The following is a 23,252-nucleotide window of genomic DNA, read 5'->3' on the forward strand; positions in this document are numbered from 1 at the left end:
AAACAGCTTACTGCTCCTCCATCCTATCTGCTTCTCCCCACATCTGTACCGGCACCCATACTTCCCTCCTGCCTTCTCTTTCCGTCCTTTATGTTACACCATGCCTCCATGACACTTTTCTCCCCTCTCGTTCACTCAGAGACCCTGATTCCTTTTGCTGAAATGCCGCGTTTCATCTGTGCTACCCAGGCTGACTTACAGCCCTGTTTCATGCCACTGGCCCTGCAGAACAATGTGACTATAGTCGGCATGGCAACCCTGGTGGGTAAATACATTTGGCATGTGTCCACTAGCCTGCTGCTAATTGGCCCTGGCATGCTGGTGATGATGACACAGCCCCACCAGGAAGCGCTGGTCAGGAAAAGTCAGCACTGTTTCCTCTGACTTCATTGCCTTTGTTTCATAGAGTGAGGCTTGTTCTGATTTCCACATATGATCTTATGGAAAGGGAGTTTCTCTCTCACTGGTGGTTCCCTTCTTTTTCCATTTCTTTGCAGAAATGCTCATTGTCTGCCCTGTGTCTCTGCTCTGGGTTAATAGGAAGCCTTTGTCCTTGTTTCTGAGCTCGCCAGCCAGCTGTCCATCAAGTGTCCTCTGTTGTCTGACAGGAGCTCCTGGGAAGGGTGGACAGGCATGCATGTTCTTCTTCTAGCGTTTGCCCTTCTTCCGTAGCCAGTCAACAGCGTCAGGTTGAGCCTGATGTCAAGTTTCGAGACCTCCTTTGAATCTGGAGAGGTGGCAGTCGTTGACTATGTGGGTCATAGTCTGTCTGGAGCCGCAGGGGCAGTTCGGGTCGTCTCTGGCTCCCCAGCGATGGAACATAGCGGTGCACCGGCCATGGCCTGTTCGATAGCGATTGAGGAGGGCCCGATCATAACGTGCTAGGTCAAAGCCGGGTTGACGCTCGCAGGGGTCTGTGATGAGGTGTTTGTTCTTTACCTCAGCTGACTGCCAACTCTGTTTCCAAGAGACTGGAACAGAGAAGTTCAGTGTAGGCGTAGGGGACCAGATTGGGTGACGAGACGTCAAGCATTGGACAGGGTGGGCGAAGATATCCGCGTATATCGGCAGGTCCGGTCGAGCGTAGACGTGGGAAATGAACTTAGATGATGCCGCATCCCGACGAATATCTGGCGGGGCGATGTTGCTAAGAACTGGCAGCCATGGAACCGGGGTGGAACGGATGGTTCCAGAAATTATCCTCATGGAGGAATATAATTTGGAATCGACCAAATGGACATGGGGGCTATGGAACCATACTGGGGCACAGTATTCTGCAGTGGAATAGCATAATGCCAGAGAGGATGATCGTAGTGTGGAAGCGCTCGCGCCCCATGAGGAGCTGGCCAGTCTTGCAATGATGTTATTCCTCGCGCCCACCTTTGCTGCAGTTTTTATGAGATGTTCGTGAAATGACAGAGTGCGATCGAGAGTAACGCCAAGATAGACTGGCTGGGCTTCATGCCGGATTCTCGTATCGCCAAGCTGCACATTAAGCTCACGCGAGGCCGAGGCATGGTGTAGATGGAAAACAGATGATACTGTTTTTTGCAGTGCTAGGGATTAGTCGCCATTTTTTTACAGTAATCAGATATCAGAGACATGTCTTTTGTGTTTCCTCGAGGATGTCGAACTTGGATGCCTGAGTTGCACAGCAGATGTCATCGGCGTAGATGAACTTCCTTGAAGAAGTTTCTGGGAGGTCATTGATGTAAATATTAAATAGCGTAGGAGCCAGAACCGAGCCCTGGGGAGGCCACTTGAGACAAGTCTCCATCTGCTAGACTTGTCACCCAGATGCACCCGGAATCTTCTGTTTTGGAGAAGAAACGATATAGTGTTGGCCACTCACGGAGGCAGGCATCTTGAGATCTTGACTAGGAGACCACGGTGCCAGACCGTGTCATAGGCTGTTGTGAGATCAACAAAGACAGCACCCGTCTTTAAATTCTTCTGGCATGCATGTGTGATGTACAGAATACACCTCATGTAAATGGTTCTTGTCCTCTGTCAATACTCGACATTGTTTATTGCCTGGTTAGCAATTCCATAGTGACCAACATCGAAGTATTTGTGGAGATAACTTCTCTAATGAGAAAAACGTCTTAAGAGAATGCTAGGGAAAGTTGAGTAGACAGACAGAGCTTTAACTTCCCCTAGCATGAAATGGTCCGATCTTTCAAAGCCAGCTGCCATCACTGTGAGCACCCTAGAACTACTCTGTCCAGGCCGACAAAATGCATAAGCAAAACCCAGGTCTCTTCTTTGCTGGGCCTTTCCATGGTGTGAGGCACTGTTGACCATCTTTCCTCTGAAAAGCTTCCTTCTGTGCCCCATGGTTCCTGTCCTCTAGTCTGTCTCATAGTTGAGGTCTTTACTGTCTGTCCTGCTATAGCGTCAGTGCTAAGCATACATGTCCAGTCACTTTTTGTCTCATCTAAACTATTTATTGAATAACTTGTTGAAGACAGGGTAGTGATGTACTGAATCACAAGCATATTGGGGATTTTCCATGTGAAAATCTAGTTGTTTACATTATTACTGATACTCAGTTTGCCCTTCTTAGTACTTTTACCACTTACAGTTTAAATGCAAAAAGCAAACGTACTTAAATGCCACACTCTTGGGGGGATTATAAAAATTTAATAAGAAAGTTAAATTGAGTAGAGGGGGTTAATGCCGCACCTGACTAAATGCTTGTGTTAACATGTGCAAGGTCCCGGCTTTGAGTCACTGCTCCCCACCTGCAGGGGGTGCTTCAAGAGTGATGAAGCAAGTCTGCAGGCATCTCTCTTTCTGTTTATCTCTCCTCTCAGTTTTTCTATCCTATCAAGTACAATAGAAGCAGAGGAAGAAAGGAAGGAAGAAAGAAAGAAAAAAAGAAAGAAAAAAAGAAAGAGAGGGACGGAAAGTTAAAGTAGTTAAGAAAGTCTCTAGTTCAGCTTAAATAGGTGCCGCTTATGTATATTAGTGATACGCTAATAAAGATGCTTAGAAATTATTCATGGGGGGAGTCGGGCGGTGGCGCAGCGGGTTAAGCGCAGGTGGTGCAAAGTACAAGGACCGGCGAAAGGATCCCGGCTCGAGCCCCCGGCTCCCCACCTGCAGGGGAGTCGCTCACAAGCGGTGAAGCAGGTCTGCAGGTGTCTGTCTTTCTCTCCCGTTTTCTGTCTTCCCCTCCTCTCTCCATTTCTCTCTGTCCTATCCAACAAGGGCAGCAAAAGGGAAAATAAATAAATATAATACTTTAAAAAATTATTTATGTGATATGTAAAAAAAAATCTCAAGCTAGAGTGTCATCTGATATGGAAATTGTAATCAGAAGCTTTATCTGAATTGCATGCTTTGTGCAGTTGTAAATGCATATATAATCTGTATATACAGAACGTATTGAGAGGAAATAGCAGAAGGTATGAATTCATTTGAATTGCCTCTGTGTCTCAGAGCGAGTATGCCCAGGAATAAAATAATGTGATAGGACAGGGAGGTGTGGTGTAGCTGTAGTGTGTGTGTGTGTGTGTGTGTGTGTGTGTGTGTGTGTGTGTGTGTGTGTGTATGTATCCCCATCTGTACCTGATTCAGTCTCTGGTGAGTCAAAAAAAAAAAATCAAAAAAGCCAAAATGGAATATTTTATAAGTGGCAATACTGTGCTTGGGTCTCTCCTCCTACTACCCCTCTTTTAAAGGGAGAGGAAAAAAAAAAAAAGCGAGAGGTGATGGTGATGATAATGATGATGAGATTTCAAAGGCTAGCAAAATAGCTCAGTTGGATAGTGTTCTGCTTTGCCATGTGTGTGACCCCGGATGGAGATTCAGCCCCTACCGCCTATCACTTTGAAGGAAGTTTCAGTGCTATGGTGTCTCACTCTCTCCTGTCTCTATCTAAACAAAAAAGAAACAGATTTCACAAAGAGCCTGTCTTTTTACTGTTAATGCCTGGGGGGAGGGGAGAGGATATTAAAATTATAATTATTTGCAGCCCAGGAGCTGGCATAGTGGGTAAAATATTGAACTCTCATGCATGAGGTCCTGAGTTCAGTTCCTCAACACAGCATGTTCCAGTGATGTTCTGGGTCTCCCTGTTGCCTCATAAATAAATAGTTTTTTAACTGAGTTGTTTTTCTCAACTCCAAGTTTACATCTGAAGATTTTGGCAAGCTTTCTAAACTTTGACAGGACATTTGTTTAACGTTAGGAAGAGAAAAATTAGAGCAGCCTTTCTCTCGCCTTTGTGGTTGTGCTAAAAATAAGTGTCTGTTGGTGGAAGGTTCAAAAATAGCAGTAAATGCAGTTCATAGTTGATCAGATACAAAGGCTTTTATGTCTGGTTCCCAATAGAGTGCACAGACTTTGAAGAGATGGGGCTCTCCAAGAGTGTCCTATGGGGTAGGGGCCTGCTTCTCTCTGTGATGGGTCTTTGGGTAGAACAGGAGACTCCCAGGCTGTATTCACTGCTGCAGGAATTTAGCAGGTCGCCCTATGTCACCTGGAAATTGGAAAGTGGCTCAGGGTTCAGCAGGAGCAGCCCTTGGGCGTGAGTTGTAGCAGGTGAATGATGCGCTGCCGGGCCTCTCAGTGGAGAACCTCACAGAGGACACAGGCAGTCAGTGGAGGGATGGTGTGAATTCAGCAGGACGATCAATATTCAAGATGTCCTTTTCAGGCTAAAGGGATAACTTTATTATTTTTTTTCTTGGAAACAATTTTAATAGAACATCTTTTGGAAAACATTTTAAAGCATGCAGTGAATTTTATTTTATGGCGTTCAGTGTTCCTATAGTTTTAGATTGTAAGGTGACAGTTACAGTTCCACACCAGAGTTCTGTATCCCAACCGTCTCACCTCCCAAAGATAAACACCAGAGTTCTCAGAAGTCTTACAATTTGCTTGCTTCTGTTTTATTTTGTTTTGTTTTTGCAATTTCATGTGGATCAGATCTCCAGATACTACATGAGTGAGAACATCTGGTAGTTGTCTTTCGTTTCTTTACTTGTTTTGCTAAGCATAATCCCAAAGCACATAGTATCATCTTTTTTTATTGTAGAGTGTTATTCCATGAAGCAATATCTCACAACTTCTTTAGCTAGTCATCTGTTGATGGGCATTTAGGCTGCTTCCACTCTTTGGCTATTGTAAATAATGCAGCTGTGAACATAAGGGCGCCTATGTCCCTTCTAATTTGAGTGTCTGTTGGATAAATGCCTAAGAGTGATAATGCTGGATCGTAAGTAAGGTGATTCCATTTTTATTTAAGGACTTTTCATACAGTTTTCCAAAGGGGTTGTACCAGTTTGCATTCCCACCAGCAGAAAGAATGCTGATTTCCTCTTCCTCTACAACTTTTCCAACAACTGTAACTAAAGGGATAACAGCATAGAGAATTCATCAGGGCAAAATGTAAAGTGAATGTTCATCTAAACTACAAGACTGTACTGTGGAAGAGACTCACTTTGATGTACACCAGAAACTGAAAACAAGAAATGGACTTATCTCCCCATATGCCACTCCTCTTCTGGCCGTGTGGTTTTTGTGTTAAGAAAGCCCATGTGATCATAATCATCACTGTGCGAACAGTGGGGCAGAGGGTGATCGGTGTCATTTCTCTGGTTCCACTTCACTGAGGAAGGCACTGACTGGCGCCTGAGGGCAGGAGCCCAGGGCGATGCCAGTGCAGGAGATGGCGCCTGTGGGATGCTGATCTGGTAGAGAAGCTTGAGAAGCCTGGTGAGTTGTGACGGGTGCCTCCATGTCTCTGAAAGGCAGCCAAGAGAAAGAACTAAGGTTTGCTCCAGGGAGGAAGAACCAGGATCAGAGTACCCCCTGATGCTAGAGAGGACCCTGACAACCCAGTTACCTCTCAGTCTTTGTGTTCTGTGAGTCCATTCTGATTTGGTAGCTTACTACTGTACTGAGAAGCTCTGAAAATGAACATTGAGATGTCAAGGATTAAAATGCTGACAAGCTGAGTCTGTCCTGTAAGAAAAACAGGAATGATTTGTCATTTTTTAAAACACATTTTGAATTTCTTTTTCAAAAAATTAATTTATTTCATGAAAAAACAGAAGACAGGGCATTGCTCTAGTATACGCAGTGCTGAGAACTCAACATTTATTATTTTTATTGGTGGGGGGGGACCATTTTGTGGTCCAGGAGGTGCTGCAGTGGATAAAGCATTGAACTTTCAAGAGTTCAATCCCTGGCAGCACACGTACTAGAAGGATGTCTGGTTATTTCTCTCTCTCCTCCTATCTTTCTCATGAATAAGTGAATAAAATCTTTAAAAACAAATAAGTAAGTAAACCATTTTAAGGAGTACAGTTTTTAAATTATACAAAAAAGAGAAATTCTTAGAGAGGCCAGAGAACTGCTCCTGTATATTTGGTGCTGGAGATTGAACCAGTAGCCTCAGGAATGCAAGTCCTGTGCTCTGCCAGCTAAGCAGTTTCCCCAGTCTCAAAGAAATCACAGCTTTTTTTTTTTCTTAGTCATTGACATTCATGTAAAATCAAATATAGGAATATTGATGACATAAGTAGTGATTTTTATGTTCTCTTTCCTAAAATGTTAACATAAATTTTCTCCCACTGGTTTCTTTTTCTTTCAATTTGTCGGATTACTCAAGTAGCGAAACAAGATGTGTAGTAGAAAGAAAAAGTTCACAGAACTGGATTTAATGTGAACTCTTCCTAGCTGTGTGACCTTCTCCAATGGACTAAACTCTGAGTATGACTCTGCCTCATCTGTAAAGCCAATAGTTTTGTGCCTTCTAGATTTTTATGAGGAGTAAATGAAATTTGACATGTGGAAGCACCTGGCAAACAGGAAGGACTCAGTGAATGTTATTAATAAATCTTGCCCCAAAAGACTGGTCCTAGAGATTAACTGTTCTAATGGAATTGTGAACAATTTCTCTTTTCTCTTTCTTCTCTCTTTCCTTCTTTTTATTTCATGAAGCTATTGCTGATGTTTATTCCATGAGATCTATTTCCTGTGGGGACAGTTTGAGAAGAGACCTTTCTATTTAAAAAAACTATATATTAAGATTTACATTTATTTATTTATGTTGTGCATCCAGGGTTATTGCTGGGGCTCAGTGCCCGCACTACAAATACACTGCTCCTGAAGGCCATTTTTTCCCATTTTATTGGCTAGGACAGAGAAAAATTGAGAGGCGGCGGAGATAGGGAGAGAGAGAAAGGCACCTGCAGACCTGCTTCACCACTTGTGAAGTGACCCCACCTCCCCGGGTGGGGAACCGGAGACTTGAACTGTGATCCTTGCATGGATCCTTACACTTTGTACTAGGTTTAACCCAGTGAGCCGCCACCCAGTCCTGATTTACTTATTTTTATATGGGAGAGATTGACTATAGCACTAATTGGGGATTGAACCCAGGCCCACAGGCAGTCAAGTTCTGTGCTATAGTGGGCCAAGCTATCCTCCTTGGCCAGAGAAGAGACTTTAAAAAAAAAGTGTTTTTTCCCCAGTTCGAGCCCCCAGCTCCCCACGTGCAGGGGAGTCGCTTCACAGGTAGTAAAGCAGGTCTGTAGGTGTCTTTCTTTCTTCCCCCCTCTCTGTCTTCACCTCCTCTCTCCATTTCTCTCTGTCCTATCGAACGACAATGATATCAGTTACAACAACAATAACTACAGCAATAATAAAAAAACAACAACAAGGGCAACAAAAGGGAAAATAAATAAATATTATTTTATAATTTTTTTAAAGTGTTTTTTCACAATTTTCCATCTTAAGTTCTTATTTTGAAAGAACTTACTGCTCAAGGAATCTGGCTCAAGATTTCTCCTAAGAAGGTAATAAAAGGATAAAGCAAAGAAACTGTTAGGCCAGTACTCATTTGAAAAGAAATACTATTGGTTGACCTTTGGGCCTTCACCTTCTTGAACCTCCAACGTTTGAGTCAGGACCAGGAGTGCTTAAATACCTATATTATCTCAAAGCTAGTAAGGAAGTCCCAGCTAGGGAAATAACTTTGCAGCCATTATATTTATTTCCCTTCTTTCTCCTATTTTACCCCCAAGCATCTCATTTGAAGCAGTGTGTTATTCTAAGCAGACCGGAATTGCTCAAGAGGGAGGCTAGACAGTTTATCTACATTCTAGTAAAATTTGCCACCAACATGTAAACAGGCAACTAATGCCTCACTATTTTTAAGTTAATGAAATCCCAGATCGGTGTAAATTGTTGACTGCGGTAGGCTGATGCTTCCTTCTCATTTCATGTAAAAAGTGGATGTGGAAAATAAAATAACACAAGAGTAGGCTACATGCTTTGTATTTCTCAATCCCCGTTCTGTAGCCTCAGTCTGCCCACATCCTAGGAGCTGCAAAGCAGGTGCTAAGGATTTCTCAATCTCAGATTGACAATAGTCCAGCAAGAAGGAATTTTAGCTGCAGCCTAATGTCCAGGCCCTCTAGATGTTCAGGTCTGGAAGCCCAGGTCCAGAAATCCCAGATCCTCAGTGAGAGAGACACACATCTGCAAATAGAAATCATCCTTGACTTTGTTCCCACTCAACTGCCACCTAGTGTTCCCTGCAGAAGCAAAATTGATCATTGGTGGGTCATTTTATTTTGGACTGCTACTCCCTGTTTCCCAGTGAGGTTACAGGAAATAGCAGCAGACACACACTCTCTCTCTCTCCCCCTCCCCCCCCCCCACACACACCACAAATATGCTTGCCAGCCTTAGGTACTTTGGATCTTCGGTACATCCACTAGGTGGCAGTCTAACTTGAAAACTTGGTGGCAGACCAAAAGCATTGATTGCCTCTGTTGACGAATTTGGAGTCCCTTCAAGGATTGAGTGTGAGATAGAGGTCCCAGAGAGAAGGGAGATTGAATCAGTCTTGCTGTAAATAACTGTCATTGTAAAAGGCTGTCAGTAATAAACTTATTTCCCTACAAGTTCCCAAAATTAAAGGAAAGGGTGGGGGGAGAGTCTCAAAATAAAAATCTGTAATTCACAGCTCCGGTTTGGATACAAAATGATTGGTTACTGCCTTTCGAAATCCTAACAATAACTATTCCGTGGCTCCAGATGTTTTCGATAAAAACTTGGAATTGTCTCAGCAGCAAAGGCTCAGGACTGTGGGGTTGGGGGAGGGCAGAGGAGGCTCTTTGTTGCCCCACCCATAGCATTTGCTTTCCAAAAAGGAACAGAGTCCATCTAGACAGTTTCCAAATCTCTTGGAGTATTCTATGCCGAAAGAGTCAGAATCTCACATTTCCAGCCCGTAGCCCCAAGTCAGAGAATCTTGGGGAATACAAAAGTGAACCTATGTCCCAAAGCCTCTGTCTGGCCCGTTTCAGACAATTAGATTACTTCCAAACAGGCTTCTCTGTAATTATTTGAACTTGCTGAGGACAGAGACCTCGTTACTTGTTTCGTTTGTTTGCCTCCACTGTGAGGACCAGACTATCAGCTCTGTCAGTATGGATTATCTCCATCTCCGCCCACAGTCGTTTGGGGAGGCTGGGAAGACAAAGGCTGTGTGGTAATCCAGGCATCTCTGGTCCCTTGAGAGCTGCCTGGGAACCTTGGAGGCAGGAAACATTTGATTCTGATTAAAGAAGAAGGATTGGTCTGAGCACAGGAGGCCTCTCTTCCTGCTGGGGTCGGAGATGATCGCTGGGCTGAAGCTCCTCCGGAGAAGGGAATGGACCGTTGGTTCCGCCCATCAATTAGTTGATACAGTCAGGAACCCCTTGGATTCCCAAGAGATCTTTTGAGTTTCCACCCTGGACCAGTTACTCTAAGAATCTCAGAAGCCTCACCCTCTTGGTAATCCTGAGAAAAACTTGGGTTCCAAACTCTCCTCTCTCGAGTCATCTTGTCACTCCCGCTTTCTGGCGTTCGTAGAAAAGCAACATGTGTCTGTAGAGTTAAGCCCAGAGCTCAGTTTCCCAGGGAGACTCAGCAGAGGGCGTGTCCACCTTCCTGCCTGAGGACTCAGGGCCACAGGCTCTTGCTGACTGCAGTGGGGTGTTGTAGGCTGAGCAGGGTGGCCCTGCCTGTTGGCTGAGCTCCTGGACCTTGTTCTTTGAGCTGGCTGGTGCTTGGTCACCTGGTCTGAGGAGAACCCTTTCGGGGATCCTGAGACACCTGACATCTCTGTGCAGGAAGCAGGACGCAGGCATCCAGGCTGTGCTGGTGCTCAGATGTTCCAGGCTCAGGGGTTCCTTGGCCTTAACGAAGGCATGAGTAGCCACTTGCAGAAAACGCTGGTCTGCACACTTCATACCCTTTCTTGTGCCTGTGGGTTCTGCCTCTGCTTTCCCTCTCAAGTCACTTTCAGCCCAAGTGACAGAATGTCTGAGAAGAGAGGGAATAGGTTCTGGACGGGGTCAGCTCTGAGAATGTCAGACAGGGCGGGGTCTTACAGTGAGAAATCAGGCAACATCTCATGGCCAGTAGAGGCCCAGTCCCTGTGAACCAAAGCATCCCCACGTAACTCTGCTCAGTCACAACACATAATACTGACACACATCCCAGTCTCCCCTCCTCTCCTCGTTAATCTCCTTCCCCCAAAACAATAACAACAGCAAAACAACTATGAGCCCTTGATGATTCTTCCACATTGCCAGACACTTCTTAGCCACTCTGAGTCCTGCAGACAGAGCCCTGAGCGATTTGGCTGACATTTTTCTCACATGAAGTCACTGGTTTGCGTTTGGCAGGGAGCTGCAGTGTGCGCCTGGGGTAGTTTCAATTTTTCTTGACTTGGTGGAATAGATAATAAGCCTGCTGTGCTGGCCAGTGACACTGGGGTAACACCCCCCTCCCCTTATGGCCACATTTCTCCGCTCGAGGGACATCTTGCATGCCCAGCAGAGAGCCTGCTCAGACTGGACAGTGGGAGGAGGAAGAGGAGGAGGAGGCTGGGAAAGGAAGCTTTGTTTTTCTCCTCTTCGTCTGGGGATGAATCATGTTCCCACCGCCGCAATTAAGTTTTCAAACCTCTGAGGCTGCTTTTGCCGGGCTGAAAGGGCAAGTAGTGACGTCCAAGGGTGGGGGCCGGGGGGGGGGCAGGAGGGCAGGGCCAGTGCCCAAGGAGGGGCCAGAGCCAACAGACAGGAGGAGTGGTCTTTCTCCCTGGACTCTGCTGTCACTGGACACTCCTAGCCTCAATCCCAACCCAGCCTGGTGAGCAAGAGACTGGCTCCAAAGACGTGTTCCTTCCGACGGGCTCCGGGCTTTGACTTTTATTTCTGGAAAGGAAAAATTAATTTTCCTTACCCTCCCCCCCCTTTCTTCCCCAAGAAGAACAGAATTTAATGGGAGCTTTTTTTTCATGTCCTCTCTTTAAAATAGAGCAGCTCCCTCCTCTCAGTTCTTTCTCTTTCCCTGACAAGGCACATGGTGACTTTCTGTTGCTTGCCTTGGGTTTCTTCCCAACGTAGGTTGTTGGCCATTATGCTCGGCCAGTTAATTCTTAGTGATTCTTCCGGAGTGCTCGTCAGCCATGGGAACGGCGGGCCCATCTCTTTCCATCAAGATCTGCACAAAGTATAGCACCAGAAGGCATTTCTTGTTTATATTATGAATTGTCGGTCCATCATCCTAGGGCCCTGAAGTTGCCGAGAAGTTCTCGAGTCATTTCATGGAACTGGATTTTGCCTGGTTCCCTAGTGACTCATTTTGACCCTTTGAGGATTCTAGAGAAAGGGGGTGGGGGGGGGGCCAGCTGGACGGCACAGAGCTCCTCCAGCTACGGGAGACCTGAAACTCTGGGCCTGCGGGAGCTTGGGCCCCAGGTGAACAGTGGGCACTGGGCTGCGTTGGGGCAAAATGTACGAGCGGCACAAGCGGCGCTACAGCCTGTGTGACATCTCCAAGGTGGACAGGACGGTGGACGTGGTTCTGCTGAAGGTAAGGGGCCACACCTCACCCAGGAGAGGGCACCTGCGCCCCCTGCACCAGACTCCAATAGTGGAGTCCACGGCCACCCCGGACCGGGAGGAAGGCTGGCAAGTGTTGTGAGAGCAGTGGGCGCCGGGGCTGTGGGTCAACTTGGCAGTCAGGACTTGAAGGGAGGAATATCCGAACACAGCGGGGGCTTGAGGCTCAGCTTGGAGGCAGTGAAAATAGTGATTTTACTTGATTGAAAATGGATCTGTGGCTCAAAGGAGATAATGCTCTGGAAAGTCACAGATGGAGAAGGTCCGAGTTGCTCTTCCCTGTGATGTCTGTCTCCACCACCCCGGTTGCTGACTGCCTGGGTGTCTTTCTCTGAGAGGACGTGTCCCCCCCCCCCATGTCTGTCCCTTTCTCTGAGAGGAGGTCGTCCGTCCGTCCCCCCCCCCCCCCCGTGTCTGTCCCTTATTCTGTCTGTTTTCCCAATTATCTTTCATTCTCCACCCTTTAAGGAAGGGGAAGATGTCAGTATCTTCTGGGAGGGTTTTGAGTGAGCCTGTTGCAATGGCCAGGTAACCCTGTGAGCTGGCTCCCCTGTGTGGGCTCAAGAGGTGTGTGTGTGTGTGTGTGTGTGTGTGTGTGTGTGTGTGTGTGTGTGTGTTTTCATTCGATCCATGGATCAGTGATGTTGGGTATCTTAGCAGGATAGGGTGGGTACGCCCCAGAGCTAATTGCTAACAGAAGGCTTCCTTGAATCTAAAATTAGTAAGACCTCCTTCCCCACCACCACCATAAGATGGGAGTCTGGGAATGTTGGAAAACTCAAGGAGAACTTTTTGGAATTTGAGCGGTTTGCTGGCAAAGGCAGGGGAAGTTGGAAACCAACCAAGTGCTTCACGGAAGCCAAGAGAACCTCAAAACAACGGACTTGGGGGGGGGGGGTGTCTATGCAAAGGGGTGAAGTGTTTCCCTGGCCGGTAATAATGGAGCTAGTTTGATTCATCACCTCAGTGCATTGCCCGAGACCCCCTGAATTTGTTTCGCTGGTTGACTGAGGCCGGGAACTGGGCAGGTGTAACTGGACACAGGAGCCAGCGGAATGGCGCATTGCACCCGGGGCCTGATGGAGGCATGGTGGTGACTTGTAGGCAGTGGTGTCATTGTCCTCCTCCGTTACTGTCGGGTGTTGGTTTGACTTGCCAGGCGGAGAGCAGTAGGTAACTTAGTATTTTGAACTTGTTCCAAAATACCAATGCTTTGAAAAATGCTTGTCCCTATGAAATCAAATTGACACTTACAATATCTGTCCTCTTCTGTTTAAGAGGACCTGGCTTTGGAGAGCTTTGTGTGCCTGACTGCTCATTTTAGCTATCTAGGGAAGAAGAAAGAATGGACAAAGGGAAGCAAGGAACTCCCAGTCTAGGTGCTACAAGAAATCTATATTGATAACAATGCAGTCTGTGCTAAATATTAAATGCTAACTATCCACTGCTCTCACCCTAGACCAGCCTTTACAAGGAAAATGAAATCAGAGCTACTTATTGGCCTCACTTTTAACAAAACACTCCCATATACAAGATTTTGTTTAAAGTGGCCTTGGAGCCATGAAAGGGCTCAGCCGGTGCAGGCCCAGAGGCGGACTGGTCAGGAAGCAACCATCGTCCTCCACCCCCCTTGCTTCCATATGAAGAGCCTGGGGGCTGTCTTGAGCATTAGTGAGGAAGGAACAGGAAGATGCTGCGTGACTCACATGCCATGTTTTCCTCATAAGGCCACAGCTAACAGAGATAGAAACTATGGGGGTCTGACGCTTGTGCAGCACATGGTGCAAAGCCCAAGGACCAGCGTAAGGATCCCAGTTCGAGCCCCCAGCTCCCCACCTGCAGGGAAGTCGCTTGACAAGTGGTGAAGCAGGTCTGCAGGTGTCTGTCTTTCTCTCCCTCTCTGTCTACCCTCCTCTCTCCATTTCTCTCTGTCCTATCCAACAACAATGACATCAGTAACAGCAATAACAATAACCACAACAAGGACAACAAAAGGGAAAAAAATAGCTTCCAGGAGCAGAGGATTCGTGGTGCAGGCACCAAGCCCTGGCAGTAACCCTGGAGGGGAAAACAAAAAGATAGAGAGAGATAGAATTTTTCAGATGAATCTATCTTCTATTTTTTTGTTCCTGACTCCTTGCTGCACAGTGAGTTTCACTGTAGAAAACATCTCTCCTTGAAGATTTGCAACAAATAAACACACCCTAGGAAAACTGAAAACACCTTATATTCCAGTTGGAAGTGAGAGGGGTCAGCTTGGTGGCATACTTTTATTATTACTGTGGTCAGAAGGAAATTAACATCTTCAAGAGCTTTGCATCTGAATACTACAAATCACTGCCAGGCATGGTGCTCCGTGCCAGGAGTGCACAGCTCTTTCAAGCCCTCATACTGCCTGGAGGCAGGCAGTAGATAGAGAAATTGAAACTGTAAACATTATAATTGATCTGGCAACAGGCTGTACAGGAAATAATGGGCAGGAGACCTTTTGTACAGAGATCTTTTCAGGGTGCATGGCATTCAAAACGCTGATCTACAGAGTGGGGGGGGGGAGTTTACATCAAGAAAGAACATTCTAGAAACAATGGAGAGCAAATCCTGAGCCCCCGGGATAGGAAAGAACTGGCAGAGACCTTGAGTCAGAGTCCTACCAAGCAACAGCAGGCATGGGGCATGGAAAGCCAGCCTGGGTCCTGGTAGGATTAGGGGAGAACAGGGCCTGGCAGCTGTGACAAGGGCCTTGTTCTCCTTGGTTGGTCATCTCTGTGTGTTTCTGAAAGCTCACGCCAGCATCCTTTAAGTTATTGCCATTAAGACCGCCTGGGCATGACAGAAGGGTTTTGTGGTCTGAAGTGCAAGGAGTGGGTATAGATGACATATAGACATTAGATTTCTACATTCCCAGGATCTGTCTCACTTCACATATTGGAAAATCAGACTCGGGCAGTCAGTAATTTTCCGAAGGTCTCATAGCTCATACATAAATGTAACAGGATATAGCCTCCACTCTGATTGTTCTTGACATCTGTGGTTTGTCTTGCTCTCCAAGACTTTCCCTTTTGAGTTGACTAATTCCTTCTGTTACATGAATGTGTATGTCAGAATTTATTTACATATATGCACATACTTTTTCTATCATAGACTTTTAAAAATATTTCTTTTCTTTATTTACGGGAAAGAGATAGCTCAGCTCTGACATGTGGTGGTACTGGGGATTAGACATGGGACCTCAGAGTCTTTTACATAACCACTGTGCTGTCTCTTCAGCCCTCTAATATAGACTTTCATGTTGGAAGGAGGCTTATAAGGTACCTCAAGCAGTGCAGGAATTCCTTCTAACACTTTCCACAGGGACACTTATTTTGTCTACAGTTTGTTTGTTTGTTTGTTTTGCCTCCAGGGCTCTCGCTGGGGCTTGGTACCTGCACTATGAATCCACTGCTCCTGGAGGCTATTTTTTCCCTTTTGTTGCCCTTGTTATCTATCATTGTTGTTATTACTGTTATTGTTGGATAGGACAGAGAGAAGTGGAGAGAGAAGGGGAAGACAGGGGGAGAGAAAGACAGACACCTGCAGAACTGCTTTAGCACCTGTGAAGCAACCCCCTGCAGGTGGGGAGCCGGGGGCTCAAACCAGGATCCTTATGCCTGTCCTTGGACTTCACACCATGTGTGCTTAACCCTCTGTGATACCACCCAGCCCCTTTGTCATACAATTTTTAGCAGGTTTTCTCCACAGTTGTTTTTAGATTATTGACAGTTGTTCACCATTCATGTTCTGTTTTGAGTTCCAAGGCCTTCAGGCCATGTCTTACACTGTATTTGTTGTATGTGCCACTTCAGCTCTCATGATGTGAGATGTGTGTTCTCAGAGCATGTGGAGGTTTGCTTTTCAGCTTATTTTTAAAAGAAAGCACAGAGCACTGATCTGGCATATGCAGTGCTGCAGATCGAACTGAGAGCCTCTCAGATGGAAGTCTGGCTTTCTGGCCACTTGCCCAGTCATCGCCCCATTTACAGAAATCTATATACATGTATATATGTATGTATGTATGTAATCTGCCTCTTCACTAAATACGCCTCAACATTTAGAACCATGTTCCTAGTTCATACTGATTGTTCAGTATTAAGTGGATGAACTGATCTTCTAAGATGCATGAGCATGAATTCACAAGCATCTAAGTGAACTGTGTTGGGTGCACTCATAATGTTGGGAGCAGAACGTAGGCGGGAAGTGTAACGGTGACCACAGAATGCAGTGTGGGAGCCCGCCGCTCATGTGTTCATCTGTAATTGCAGCCCTGGAGCTGGCTCCCATTCACTGTAGCTCATGTCACACTCCTCATCTGTGCCTTCACCCACGCTCACCCATACCTTCTATGACTGCATCTGCACTCTGGCCTGTCACCTTGGTCATCTCTGTTTAATCAGTGTCATACTCGGTGCTCTTCTGCATCAAGTCTTAAGTTTTGTCTTTTTTTTGTTGTTGTTGTTAATTGAGTGAATAATGATCAACAAGACCATAGCATATGAGGGGTACAATTCTATACAGTCCCCACCACCAGAGTTCCATATCCCACCCTCTGCTTTGAAAGCTTTCCTATTCTTTATCCATCTGGGAGTATGGACACAGAATCATTATGGGGTGCAGGAGGTAGAATGTCTGACTTCTGTAATTGCTTCTCCACTGGACATGGGTGTTGACAGATTTGTTTTATTTAAATCTTTATTGGGGGATTAATATTTTGCAGTCAACAGTAAATACGGTAGTTTGTACATGTATAACATTTTCTAGTTTTCCATATAACAATACAACGCCGTCCCCCCCCCCCCCCCAGCCCTGTGGCAGGTCGTTTTATCTTGGGTACATGATTCATTCTGCTCGACTCAGCTCTTACTTCCCATCATCTTATTGCTTTTGAAATGAGAGAGAGGTCAGTGATATTCCTCGGTCACCCCACTCCTCTGTGACCCATTTGCGGACACGCACCACCTTCTTCTCATTGCTTGCTATCAGTCACATCCTTTTGACTCCCACCTCCCAGCAAAGGTGCAGCTTATGACTCTGAGGATAAGTGGTCAGTAACCGTGAATCCAACGCTGGAGGTAGAATGTGGGAGAATTTCAGTGGTTGGCAGAAGCCCTTTGGCATCAACAGGGTCACCTTCTAAGCTTCCTTCAGAAAGTTGTACTGAGCTCCCCTCTTGCTGAATCTGCCTGCTGCAGTTCAGTTGCTAGCTTGTGATGATCTCTCCATTTTTTTTTAGTATTTATTTATTTATTCCCTTATGTTTCTCTTGTTGTTTTATTGTTGTAGTTATTGTTGATGATGTTGTCATTGTTCGATAGGACAGAGAGAAATGGAGAGAGGAGGGGAAGACAGAGGGGGAGAGAAAGATACCTGCAGGCCTGCTTCACCACTTGTGAAGCGACTCCCCTGCAGGTGGGGAGCTGGGGGCTCAAACTGGGATCCTTATGCCGGGTCCTTATGCTTTGCACCAACTGCGTTTAACCCGCTGCACTACCGCCTGACTCCCTTTCCATTCTTTTATAAGATTTGTTTTCATGGGGGATAGAAACCAAAACACTGCTGATATCTGGCATATGACCGTGCTGGGGATTGAACCTGGGGCCTCCAGGGATCTGATGCACCATTAGGAGCTCTACCTTCCTGGTCTGGGATTGCTTTAACATAAGCACATAGCAGATATTTGAAGCTCACTGCAAATCCAGTATGCCAAACGGGAGGGGTTCAGGACATAGGGTTAGAGGTCATTTCTGTTTCACAAATTCTATAACTCCAGGTACTTACAAAATACTGCACATAATTCATGTTAGTGACAGTTTAGCCAGAGCAGACTTTGTAGTTTGTAACTTCTAGTAACGGAGAATACTGGGTGAGCGAGACAAAGTTTTCCGGACAAATCCTGTGTGCAGTGAATACAAAGCGTTGTCCACCGAGTGTCCATAGCATTTGGGCACATCTAATGACCCCATTCACGAAAGCTCAGGAGAAGCTGTTTGTCCTTAGCTCTGGTGTTTTTTTCCGGAAAAGCACACAGCCCCCACAGGCTGGCTGACTATAAAGACACATCCACAGTTCAGAAGCGTTAGACACTAGGAGGTGAAGACTGAAGAGAAATGCGTAACTGCTCCTTTCCAGCCTGCTTCCCTGACAGGACCTGGACTCCAGCGCTGGCTCCCATGTCCGGATGGTGGGTTTTGCTTCCTTTTGCTAAGCCAGTGTCTCTGACCATATCTCCTGAGACAGTTGCAGAGGAAGTCAGTACATGCGCTGGCTGGAAGTCTGGGTGTAACCCTGACATTATTAGGATGTTCAGATATGAACCAAAGCAGAAACACCCCCAAAAGCAAGGCAGTCCCTGCTCCACTGGAAACATAGGCAGCTCTGGATTCAGACAGACAGGAATGCTCTGTGGGTGCAGGTCCCAAGCAGGGGTACCAGTTTCACAACAGGATAATGGAAACCCCTTCCTGGGCCTGACCCTTTTTCTATCCATCCTTCCTCCCTTCCTCCCTTCCTTCCTTCCTTCCTTCCTTCCCACACCCCCTCCATTCTTTCTCTTCCTGCCACCAGGGCTATCGCTGGGGCTCGGTGCCAGCACTACAAATCCACCACTCCCGATGGCCTTTTTTTTTTTTAATTATATTAATTGGATAAGACATAGAGAAACGGATAGGGGAGGGGGAGACAGGGAGAGAGAAAGAGAGATATCTGCAGACTTACTTCACCACACTCATGAAGCATCCCCCTGTAGGTGGGAGGGTGGGCTCGAACCCAGGTCTTTGGGCATGGTGACATGTGTGCTTAGCCAGGTGCACCCCTGCCTGACCCCCTTGGGCCTGGCATTTTATCTGAAGTCATGGCCAGGAAGCCCTGTTCCTTGTGCACTGTAACTCATCACAGCTTTGGATGTCCACAGCCTACCATCTCCCTGGTTCTTGTTATCATGACATCCCAGACAAAAGACTTTTAAGTTTGTTTTTAGCTGAAGAGTCATACTTGGGATCATAGCCATTTGTGATGAATTTGGGTAACTTTTGTTTAAAAAAGATAGTTGGGGGGGGCCAGGTGGTGGCACACCTGGTTGAGCACACGTTACCAAAAACAAGTTTATTTTTTTTAATGGCAAATCTCGTGTTTTTCATGTCTAGCTACTTGCTAAACCAAATTTCTGAATCAGCCCGAGCTGTTTGGTGTCCTACTCAGTCAGGTGTCAACCCTGTATTTTGCTAATAGTACAGAGATTCCATAGTGGAAAAGTGGGTAGGATTCATCATCATCTCGGTTTCACTCTAAAAACTCACACTTCTTGACTGCCTCAACATGGTTGCTTCTTTCTAGTCTGCCTCCAAACTCTGATAGTCAGAGTCCTTTATCAAGCCTAGTCTCAGAGATGCTAAGGAGAGAGTGACAGCTTAGAGAAAGGGCAGAGGATTTGCATATGAGAGGTCCCAGGCTTGATCCCTGGCCCCATCAATAAGCAGAGCTCCAGCAGTGTCCCAGTCAAACAAAACAAAACAGAGAGAGTAGTGTTGAGATTGCAAAGAGAACTACATCCATTAACGTGAAGGTCTATGTCCTAGAGGCCCATTTGAGAGTGTCTGATGGGAGAAGAGCAGGGTGAGCTGTTCCTGGCCAGCAGCAAGCCCTCAGACATGTTTCCAGCGGAGCCCCCCCAAGCATCTCTTGTAAGAAAGAGGAGAGCTGTGGAAGAACAAAAGTGAGACTGGGGCGAATCTGTCTGTCACATCAGTGACTCTGAAACAGGGCAGAAGGAAGGGGAGGTGTCCTGTAATCCGACTTCTGTCTTGGGCATCTCGCTTGCACAGCAAGCACAACACTGTTTTTCACACATGAATGTGATAGGCGTGGTGCTGCTGTCGCTGTGCAGGATATGGCGGAAAATGCTGATGCATGTTCTGACGTTTCTTTCCACATGCAGTGCATATGGTTTCTGTCCTTGGGTTGAGGGTATTGCCCACGATCAAGCACATCTGGCCCAGATTACCAGCTCTGCCCCTGCCATGTGGGCTGCCTGCATATTTTCTATAAGCAGACTTCCATATCTGTAGCTGTGCATACTTGTTTTTTGAGATGTATTTATTTCACATAATGTGTTTATGCGCATAAGGTCAGTGGCGTTAAGTACATCTGCTTTCTGTGCAGCCATCATCACCACCCGTCTAGAACTTTTTTCTTTGCAGTCAAACTTGAGTCCATTAGTAGCTCCCCACCCCCTGTCTACTTTCTGTGTCTGTGAATCTGCCTGTTCTAGGTCCCTTAAATAAATAGCATCCTTCGGTAGCTGACCTTTTGTGACTGGTGTATGTCTGTCTGTCTGTCAGCATAATGTCTTCTCTGTTCTTCCTTGTTATAGCATGTGTCAGGATTTCCTTCCTTGGTAAGTCTGAATGCTGTTCCATTTCTTGTATATGCAGCATTTTTTAAATCTCTCTTCACTGGTCAACAGACGACTGGGCGCTTCTACCTTTTGTCATTTGTGGATAACGCTGCTGGGACCATTGATGTACAAATGTATGTTGGAGTCTTGATTGCGGTTGTTTCTTTGGGGTAAATATCCAGAAGTAAAATGGTTAGATCATGTGACGGATGTGCATGTATCACTTTACATTTTCCGAGGCAGTATTCAGAGCTTGCCCACCTCCCCACATCCTTACCTACGAACGCTGGTTATTTTTTCTGTTTTGGTTTTGATTCTGATGATAGTCATCCCGATGAATGTGAGATCTCATTGTGGTTTTCTGTATTTGCATTTCCTTAATGCACACTCACTGTTCTTCATGTTTCAAAGAACCCAGCAAGTAAGGGCTTTCCCGGCAACTCCTACCCACCACGAGCGCTTGCCTGTCTGTCTTCTGCCTGGCGCCCACTGCACTCTCCCTTCACTAGTTAACCAGGGACGGATGCAGCCAGAGCGAGCCTTTCTCTCGGGCTCCACACTGTGACTGTTTGAAAGATACTGTACATCTCTCCTCTCATCTTTGTCAGTTCGAATCATCATCACCTTTCCCACTGGGTTTTCTTTATCCTTGGGTGTCTGTGGCTTTCAGGTCACTGGGTACCCTTGCATTTTACAAGTCGATCGGTGTTCCCCACCTCTGGCCCGCAGTCTGTGGAGTGACTGCATCCGGTCTGATCACCCGCAGACCCGCCTGGCCATGCCCTGCACATGTCCCTTTGTCATTCCTGGGTGTGGAAGCAAATGTAGCCCTTGGAATGCTATGAATGAAAAAGAATTTCTTTTATCAATTTTAAAGTAGGAATCAAAGCATGGTTCCACCTTTGGTTATTACCGCAGTGCCTGGAGTGCACACCGGAACCTCGTCCTCTTAAACTGTGGGGCCTAGCAGTCACGTTGCAGTGAGGATCAGGTCCTGTCCCTCTCTCACTTTGCTGCACAGATGCTGACAGCTAGCTGTCAAAAGTCCATCAGTGCGTGGCTTCTAGCAGCCGCACTCATGCTTGAATACCCACCCATGCCTGGGGAGGAAGTCTACAATATTAGTATTTTTTAAAATATTTTTCTTTATTTATTAGAGACAGAGAAACTGTGGATATAGCTCAGTGGTAGAGCATTTGACTGCAGGTGGAAACTGACATCAAAAGGGAGACAGAGAGGGAGGGAGAAAGAAAGACACCTGGAGCACTGATTTGACTGCTTGTGAAGTCAAATGCAGTTGAGTCCCGGGTCCTTGAACCCAGGTTCTTACTATCTTTCATATAGGTGTCAAGTTGAAATGTTCATAGATGGTGCCTCAGTCAGCAGAATGAAGCTGACTGTGGCCAGATTGGCTCGTATCTCTTTGTACTGCTAGACAGTGTACCTTCTTGGCACAGAATTGTCAGGTAACTCGGTGACTACAGACTCAGCCTCCCAGAGAGAGACACAGCCCAGGCCCTAGCACCTTCCTATTAGCTGCAGCATTTGTATGTTTGTTAAGTTGACACCCACAGTTCTGTCTTAATATACTTTATTATATCAATATCTGTACCTAAATTAAACAGTTCTTTTTTTTAACTTTTATTTTTTTTTCCTTTTGTTGCCCTTGTTGTTTATCATCTTTGTTGTTATTGTTGTTGTTATTGCTGTCATTGTTGTTGGATCGGACAGAGAAAAATCGAGAGAGGAGGGGAAGACAGAGAGGAGGAGAGAAAGATAGACACCTGCAGACCTGCTTCACTGCCTGTGAAGCGACTCCCCTGCAGGTGGGGAGCTGGGGGCTCGAACCGGGATCCTTAAGCCAGTCCTTGAGCTTCACACCATGTGCGCTTAACCTGGTGCACCACTGCCCAGCTCCCTAAACAGTCCTTCTGTTTGCCAGCCAGTCTCTGGAGATGTTGAATGCCCTTTGCCAGACTTCCTCCATGTCACGGTGCTATGAAACTTTGTTCAGGTCATTGCTGAGTTCCAAGAGGAAATCAATATCAAGAAGAGACATGTGTGGGGATGGGGAAGGAAGGGAGGCTTAGCCGGAAGAGGGGAAGCTCAGTCCAGTCCTCCCTATTTCTGCATATTTGGGGCAGCTCATCAAGTACAGGATCTGCTTCAAAATCATTCCGTTACAATGTTGACCAGCAAAGGGCAACCAATTCCTGCTGAAGGAAATGGCATTTCAGTGAAGTTCGGTTTTCAGGAGCCTTTCTGTGACTCCAAGGGAGAACTTAGCCTGTGACTTCCTTTGAATGTCTTCACTTGCTTTGGCCTTGGTGTTTTGTTTTTTAATGGAAAAAAAAAAAAGTTTCACTCAAGAGAGAGACAGAATAGCAAAGGGTCTCTCAACTTCCCAGCTTTCTGTAGAGTCATTGAGGATAATGAACTCAAAGATTAATCATTAACAATCCACAGTGATGGGCTGGAAAGACAGCATAATGGCTCTGCAAAAGATTTTCATGCCTGATGCTCCCAGGTCCCAGGTTCAATCTCCAGCACCCGGATAACCAAAGCTGAATAGTGCTCTGATCTGTCTGTTCCTTTCTCACTCATTAAAGGATAAATAAAATAAAAATACATAGAATATATAAGCTTTAAAAATTCCACAGGAGGAACAAGACCATATCACCTAAGAAGGTGGCTTTTTTTCCCCTGTGCAAGACCCAGCAGGTTTGAGCCCTACCTCTTAGCACACTGGTAGAGAGGGCTGATGCCGTGCTGTCTTTCCCTTTCTCCATCTCTCTGCCTCTCTTTTTGTTGGGGGTAGGGGCCCTAGAGTGGTGGAATCCAAGCAGTGAAAGACAGATAAATAAATGAATAAAATCTACCGTGAACTGTATACTTAAAAATTTGGAAAG

At 46.1% G+C, this 23,252-nt stretch overlaps 1 protein-coding gene across 14 annotated transcripts in view; it reads left to right on the forward strand.

Annotated features, from left to right (window-relative positions):
• Positions 1-23,252, forward strand: part of AKAP13 (A-kinase anchoring protein 13) — a 323,919-nt gene that overhangs the window by 191,091 nt on the left and 109,576 nt on the right. The window contains exon 1 of one of the 14 annotated variants that reach the window (XM_060179373.1): positions 10,904-11,889. The exons of 12 other annotated variants lie outside the window; for them this stretch is intronic. In XM_060179373.1, the coding sequence (XP_060035356.1) occupies positions 11,809-11,889 (81 nt within the window). In that variant the 5' untranslated portion in view covers positions 10,904-11,808. Of the gene's footprint in view, positions 1-10,903; positions 11,890-23,252 lie in introns of those variants that run through there. One more of the 14 variants, XM_016190210.2, reaches the window with a different exon arrangement.

This window comes from Erinaceus europaeus, chromosome 20 (assembly GCF_950295315.1).
Source record: "Erinaceus europaeus chromosome 20, mEriEur2.1, whole genome shotgun sequence".
Lineage (NCBI taxonomy): Eukaryota > Metazoa > Chordata > Mammalia > Eulipotyphla > Erinaceidae > Erinaceus > Erinaceus europaeus.